The sequence below is a fragment of the Pelophylax lessonae genome (assembly GCF_965119305.1).
Source record: "Pelophylax lessonae genome assembly, chromosome: 3".
In the NCBI taxonomy this organism is placed as follows: Eukaryota; Metazoa; Chordata; class Amphibia; order Anura; family Ranidae; genus Pelophylax; species Pelophylax lessonae.
In genome coordinates, this window is record NC_138770.1 from 333,959,833 (window position 1) to 333,967,873 (window position 8,041).

At 37.2% G+C, this 8,041-nt stretch overlaps 1 protein-coding gene across 1 annotated transcript in view; it reads right to left on the minus strand.

The window, feature by feature from the left end:
• Nucleotides 1–7,668, minus strand: part of LOC309551884 (uncharacterized protein) — a gene marked incomplete at both ends in the record, with an annotated part of 45,003 nt that extends 37,335 nt beyond the window's left edge. Inside the window, 4 exons of the mRNA XM_082252599.1 lie at nucleotides 498–575; nucleotides 2,081–2,441; nucleotides 4,692–4,812; nucleotides 7,596–7,668. Coding sequence (XP_082108725.1) covers nucleotides 498–575; nucleotides 2,081–2,441; nucleotides 4,692–4,812; nucleotides 7,596–7,668 — 633 coding nt within the window. The remainder of the gene's footprint in view (nucleotides 1–497; nucleotides 576–2,080; nucleotides 2,442–4,691; nucleotides 4,813–7,595) is intronic.
• Between the last annotated feature and the right edge of the window lie 373 nt (nucleotides 7,669–8,041).

The following is an 8,041-nucleotide window of genomic DNA, read 5'->3' on the forward strand; positions in this document are numbered from 1 at the left end:
TCCCTGAACATACTCATGTAGCAAATCCAGATTTTCATTAACAAAACCTTTTGCTTTTTGCTCAGAGTATTGGGCGTAGTCTTCCAGCTGCTGCTGAAGTTCAGTGATTGCCACCTTCATTTTATGAAAATACATACATAGTTTCTATAAGCCCTGTGTTGGATCTGTAAGAGATATGTAAGGTGCTGCCAACTATTTTAAAATGGTACCTCTCTTACCCTGTGACCAGTAGCTATGCAACGTCAGTACTGATATTAAGAAAAGAAAGAAGCAATTAGCATTCTCATTGTACATTGGAAAGCAAATTAAATTAAGGTCTGTAAATGTATGCAGTGAAATTTGCTCCCTAGTAAAGATGGTTTCCTAAAGCTATATCCAACCCAGTGTTGATTCTTTATTATAGAAAGGGATCGGGTGACTATATTCAGAGTAGGGTATGCAGTTTTCAGGTGTCAGTCAACATATGGCAGACTAAATAAACAGGAATGCACACTTACTTGATCATATAGCTCACAACATTGTTCCAACACTGCCTTTCCTGGATCACAATGTATTTCAAGCTTCTGAATGTCAACCTCCAATGGAAACAATATAAAATAAATTGATATAGTTAAGTCCATGAAGAGATTTCATACTTTAGAGTTGTTTAACAAGCTTGATAAGTAAGAGAAAGGAAAGATATACATGGATATGTTGCATTCTACAAACACATAGTGCTCATTCTAGGAAGTATTATTACATGAGTACTTAAAAGATTTAGCCCCTGTTCACATCGTGCCGATTTGAAATGCGATTTGACATGTCAAATTGCATGCTAAATCAGAGCCTATTGCCGGCAACGGCATCGTCCATTCCTAAAAGTAGTTCCTGCAATACTTTTGGTGACTTTGGGGGGCGATTTCAACAGACATCTGTGCATGAACCCACACAGATGTCTCTCAAACCGCCCCCAAAGTCAGACTGAATTGCCAGTTTGAAATTCAGATGAACAACAGTTTTTTATGGTAAAGGTGACATTTTCATTGTGCTTATCCTCTGCTGAAGACATTTTAGTCTTAAGATTTTAATGCAGACAGTGTTTCTCAAACTATGATCCATAGAGCACTGTTGTATTGTGGACATGTGCCAAGCGGCTCATAGTCGTTCCATCTATACAGGACTTTGTGCATTTACAATACAAAAGTAAGACATCAGATACAATAAAATTCAATACAAAATTGTTGGTACTGCCCCAGCTCTTGAGAGCTTACAATCTAAAATGTAGGGGCAGGTGGTACAAAAAATAATAACTGTGTGGAGATGAGCTGATGGTAATGTATACTGAACATAAAGAAGCACATTACAAGGTCAGAGCAGTAAAGGGCATAACATACAAAGACTGCTTATGCAGAACAATTATATCTGAGGCTACTTATGAAAGTAGAAACAAGGTGTCAAGTAATTGAGAGGAGTGCAGAAAACGTTAACAATAGTTAACGTCTTTAGGTCATGAAAGTGTGCAAAGGGGGACATTGATTTGATTTGACTTCAAGTTACTCAGGGACTTAGGGAAACTTAGAATTCATTGTTGTATGCTTCAATCATTTTATATCACTTTGCAAGAGAAGTGGCACTTTGCAATACGAATTTCATAACTGTGACCAAGAATACATAATCACATGCAAAGAAAATGTAAAAAACAGCATTTTTGATCGCTCAGGGCATTGCCTCATTCACTAAACTCCTTTGCAAAATGAATAGTCTTTTTGTCTTTAGTAAATAATCCCTAGTGCTTCTAAATGCCGTGCTAAACAGCCCATACATCCATTCTAAAAGTATGACAATAACAAAGGAGAGGAGGTTCTCAAGATAATTATTTACGTTAAACACATTAGAAAGCAATTGTAATCAAGAAACTAACTCTGAATTAAAAGAGAGTTTGGATAGGAGAATACCTTGAGATGATTTCCCCCCTTCAGAGCTATCCCCCACTTCTTTTCCGGGAAATTGACATTCTCCACAAGCGGGTCACGTACTATGTCTTTAGGTTATGAGAAAGGATTGCCAAAATATATTTTACTGACTATATTGAAGTACTTACCAATGAAGTGATCTTAGTCTTTCGAGGAAGTTTCTCTTCTACTACAGATGCATCGCTGACATCAATACAGTCCAGACCCATTTTGGCATTACCATTTGTTACACTTACAGCTAACTTGTGCCATTTGCCATCAAAAAGCTTTTCATAATTGGTATGTTTCTGGAAAAGAAGAGTCTTGACTGGTGTAGAGTAGAACAGGTTTACAGTCTGTGAATTGTTGTTAAAACTGAGTCCAATTTCTTGTTTTTTATTTCCATCAATAATCTTCCATAAGTTCCAGATGCTCTGAGGCACAGCCTTTACAATTTTAAAAGTGGCAATAATAGAATAATCGGCAGGCAAACCATTTGGAGGAAAAGCCCTACAAGATAATAAAGTTGTATATTGAGATGCAGTTATATATCATGTATACTTTTTATTTTTACTTTACTATCCCTGTAAAAAAAACATTGAAAACACTTTAAAACTATGTGAATTAAGGCTCGGTTCACACTAGCCCAACTTTAAAGTTGTGTGACATTCAGTGCAACTTTGGAATCTGACTTTGATACAACTTTGATGTGACTTTTTACACTCTGTGGTATTGTAGTCGTATCAAATTTGGACCAAAGTAGTGCAGGAACCTTTTCTAAAGTGACAGACTTGTGTAGTATCAGTTGAGACAACTCTCATAGTTAAACATTGAATTTCACAGACTTGGGGTCTCACAAGTTAGATCCTATGTTACATTAGTGTGAACCGAACATTATGCAGTGTTAGTTCTGATCATTTTGTTTTTATGTTTTGTTGCTCACTTGACTGTAAGGGCCATATCACACTAGTGTGATATGGCCCTTACAGTCAAGTGGTTAACAAAACATAAAAATGAAATGATCATAACTAACACTGCATAATGTTCGGTTCACACTAATGTAACATAGGTTCACACTAATGTAACATAGGATCTAACTTGTGATGTTCTGCTGTATATTGGATGAATCTGTTTATTTACAAAGTTCACATTGTAACTCTTACCTGTGTCACACTAGTAATTTGTAACAGCTACAGAATCCTCTTGTTTTTTGTAACAAAAACAAAAAAAAATTCAACCAATAAAAAGGTCTATGTTGCAGAAATTTCAAGGGCTTTGCTACAGCTGCAACTCTCTAGTTAGCTACAGATTGCCAGGGAAAATAGGCAGATATTTAGTAGAGATTTGTAGCAGCTGGAAAATATCTGCTTATTTTCCCTGGCATGTAGCTAACTAGATAAAAGAAAAGGAATTGGCAGCACTCCAGGTTGAGTCAAAATCCAGATTTATTGACTGGACATCCAAATATGACAATCGTGATTCGTGACAAGGTAGACGCGTTTCACACACTGACTGTGTGCTTAATCATTACTTGGTTCCAGATTGTCATATTTGGATGTCCAGTCAATAAATCTGGATTTTGACTCAACCTGGAGTGCTGCCAATTCCTTTTCTTTTATCAAGTTTTCACGGAGGCGACCCGGGGCATGCACCTGTGTGAGTCATCAGGCAATTACACCACCTTGAGCAGTGAGTCCTTGTCTGTTCATGTAGCTAACTAGAGAGTTGCAGCTGTAGCTGGCAAAGATGTTTTTCTATACAGCTACAGATTGCTGGTAAGCCATGATCATCAACACCTATATTGGATAGCATAAGTCGATGCAAATGCTTGTGATTATATCTTGAAATCTGAAAGCTACAAAAGGTAAATAGCTCTGTGGCTGAGCAACAAAGCCCTTGACATTTCTGCAACATAGATCTTTTTATTGGTTGATTTTTTTTTTTTTTTAACAAAAAACATTAGGATTCTGTTTCAGTGGGTCAGTGTCAGTGGGAATATGGAACAGGAATAAATTTTCAGGAAAAAAAAAACCATTAAACTAACATACAATACTATAGTTTGAACCAATTTTAATGGTATAATGGTTTAACTCATTTTAAATCTATAGTGTATTTCCTAAGGGGCAGTTGCACTCTCAGAAAATATAGCTTTTTTTATCCTCTGTCATCCCAACTTTGACCATACTTTGTACATTATGATAGAGCACAGCCCATTGTAATACCTTTGTAAGAATGTATTGAGTTCTCATTTAATGCTTTTCTGAAACAATTGTTTTTTTCAGCTCTTGTTGACTCTCACTGCATAAAAATTAGGATCACCATGGCAGTTGACACTTGCATGAAGAGTCAATAGGGTTGACTTACTAAAGGAAAATAATTTATTCACTTTCCATGGGAATTTCCCCTTAGTTTAGTAAATGTTGTGAAAATTCCCATTTGCAAAGAATACCCAACCACATGCAAGGAAAATAAAAAAAAAACTGCTTGCATATGACTGGATGATGGAAGTCAGCAAAGCTTTACCTTCTTCACTAAGCTAAAAAAATTTCCATTGCAAAGTGAACAGCCTATATTTCTTTAATAAATCAACCCCTTTATGCCCATTATTTCTAAAAGAAAAAAAAAGTGGTTGCTCATCTGTTCTTGAATTTTATTATCATCACAAAACAGATGAGTACATTTTGTACACAGCTGACAAACACAGATGTTTATGATATAAATACTTTGTGGTAACTTTCAAAACCATCTAATTTATCATACCCATCTTTCTTCAGGGAAACTGGTGTCTTTATGCGGACAGCAGATAACGTTGGATTGGACCCATTCACTGTTGTTATTTCTGCAACTGTGGAAAGCCTAAGTTCTTCAAAGAGGTCATACACTATAAAAAATGGAAACCAAAGCTTAAAGAAAATACAATAATAAACATTTTCACTGGCCAGGCATTGTATACAAGAGATTAATGTATATGTGCATTCACTATATTATATCAAAATATAAAAGCATAATAAAACAACATGTACCATGATCATACATCAGTCTAATATTTAGACACTTCCATCACACAAGCCCCCACTACACCAGTCAGCTAACTAGTCTTAGGGGTGATTTACTAAAACTGGAGAGTGCAAAATCTGATGCAGTCCTGCATAGAATCAGCTTCAAGTTTTTTTTTTTTTTCAAAGCCTAATTAAATAAGCTGAAGTTAGAAGCTGATTGGCTACCATGCACAGCTGCACCAGATTTTACACTCTCCAGTTTTAGTAAATCTACCACTTTGTGTAATACTAAAAAAGGTCATATGTTTTAGCTTCACAAGGCACACTAAGTTTGCTTACTCTGTGTAAGTAGTAGGGATCGACTGATTATCGGCAATGCCGATATATCGGGGGCCGATATGCACTTTCCCTATATATCGGAATCGCCTGCTGAGGTTGCCGATATTGCCGATATTTAGGGAAATTGCATGTACCAGAGTAATGCCTGCAGCTAGAGGCATCACCCCGGTACCGGCGTCCATAGCTGACAGTCGGCTGTCTTGTAATGATAACCAATGCCTAATGATAACCGCCGCCTTTCCACGGCTCGCCTGGGTCTCCCGTCCCACCGGGAGACCTGGGCATCCTACCTGATCGGCCACAGAAGAGAAGACCTGATCAAAGCCGCATTCGGCTCTGATCAGGTCTCCATGTAAAAAACCCGGAAGTGATGTCATGACATCACTTCCGGGTACTCGGCTGCAAATTCAAAAAAATGCGAGCATTCACAACAGCCAAACTTGGCATTTTGAATGCTTTTAAGTGCAGAGGAGGGGTTTTTGGGTCTTTTAGACCCCCCAGATCCCTCCACCACAGTACCTTTTAATAAAAAAATAAAAAAAAATTTAAATGTCCAAAAATATCGGCCGATACCGATATCCGATGACCAAAATATCGGTATCGGCACTAAAGAAACGGTATCAGTCGATCAGTAGTAAGTAAACTTTGAACCAACAACTAGTAGAGTAGGGCAAACTGTTGTTCTATTCCTTTATCTGTCAGGTTCCAGATGTAAGGATACAGTTAGCAACATGATGTCCCTCCCTAAGCAGTCTTGCAATCCCATGCTATAGCATAGCTGCCAACAGTCCCGTTTTTCCAGGGACAATCCCGATTTTCAGACCCATGTCCTGGTCTGTCCATGTCCTGGGAAAATTCACAGGAAATTGGCTTTGTGATAGCCAAAGAGAAAATATAGCCATGCCCTCAAGATCTCCCTCCAGCTGGCAGGTCACTTGCTTGTGTACAATGGAGAGGGGAGGGGCCTCTGACAGGAGCAGCTAATCGGCTTCTCTCTTCAGTGTAGAAGCAATGCTATTCCCTTGTACACTGAAGCCGATTAGCTGCCCTAGTTGGCTGCCCATCCCCTCTCCACTACACACAAGGAAGTGACCTGCTAGCTGGAGCCAATTAGCTGCCCAGGTTGGAGGCCCCTCCCCTCTCCACTGTACACATGGAAGACACCTGCTAGCCAGAGGGCACCACAGAGCTCAGCTGCCACTTGCCCCCTTAATTCTGAGCTGACACGTGCAGGGGGAGATGCAATGCTGCAGGGACCACAGTTGCAGGTCAGTGACCATCATGGATTCTCTGATACTTAGACCACATAAGTACAGTCTCTGGACTGTAAGAAACAGATCAGCTACTATATGGCAATGTACCAAGCAATTACTGCACTTGGGATAATCTGACTAATGCTGGCTTTTATAAACAGGAAAGAGATAAATACTTGAAATGAATTTGTACTATATTTATAATTAATTTACAACTAATTTAGTATAAAATGTCATTTTTATTTGCTTTAATTGTATTAGGACGCCTTTAAAACTGATGCACTTTTATTTTATAGTCATATTTACTCTAAACATTGTTGTATAGTTCTATAGATCACAAGAGGAAAAAAGATGAGAAAAAGTTCCTGGCATAATATTTTAAAATAGGGATCAAACTTTTAAATATTCACTCCGAGTGTGATGACGTGTTAACACTAAATTATTCTCACATGCCTAAAAAAAACTTGGTGTAAATTATGTATAATATAGCATGGTAAGTAAAATGTCCTTAGCATTTCTTCATAATAGCAAAGACAGGGGGCAGACCCAAGTAAATTGATTGGGTCACCCTAATACTTTCCATTCAGAATTAGCAATTTTTGGTCGGTAGCCTTTGAAACGTTTCATGACGGAGCCTACTGGGCACTAAGTAGACCTGGTATGGTGAACTGAGCATGTTACACATCTGCAAAATTAACAATAAATTAATGATCAAGTTCTGTTTACGTGCTTTCACTGATTTTGGTATTACTACCTCATTTAGTAAAGCTTGTAATGGGTAAACTACATTAGCTGTACTACAATTACCACAATTAGCTGTAAAGAACCCCTTACCATTTTAATAGTAATGGTGAATAAATATTTCCTTTCAATGTCATGATTTGCATGAAATCTCCTAAATAATCCCCATTATAATTCATCACTGAATTTGGTATATAATTGCTGTTATATGCATACTTGTCGTTCAAGTTTATTTGCATTTAACTTTTAGTTCTGAAACGATTATGATGAGTTATTATTTAATAATAAGATCAATGTGTTACAGATTCATCTTTGATTTTATCAAGGCTTACCAGAGACAGCAGACTCTTGGCATTTTATAATGCTCAGTAATGTGAAAAAAACAATGAGTTTGGGGAATTTCATCTTCTCTTTTCCAAATTACAAATATCTAAAAAGACAAATGCACAGAATAAATCATGCTGTTGGCGTTAATAAAAGCTTATCAATTATTAATCCATAAACCACATTTTATTACTTATTTTATTACGACAACTTTTTTTTGCGGATAATAGGCTAAGAAATACACTCATTAAAGGAAATTATAATAATAATAATTATTATTATTATTATTACAGTATACAGGGCCAACAGTTTGCCCAGTGCTATACAATATAACAAGGGACAGTACAATTACAACACAGTTTGATACAGAAGGAAGACGAGGGCCCTGCTCATGGAGCTTACAATCTATGGTTTGAATCAAAAGTCCACATAGAGATAGAAAGATGCTGCTCAC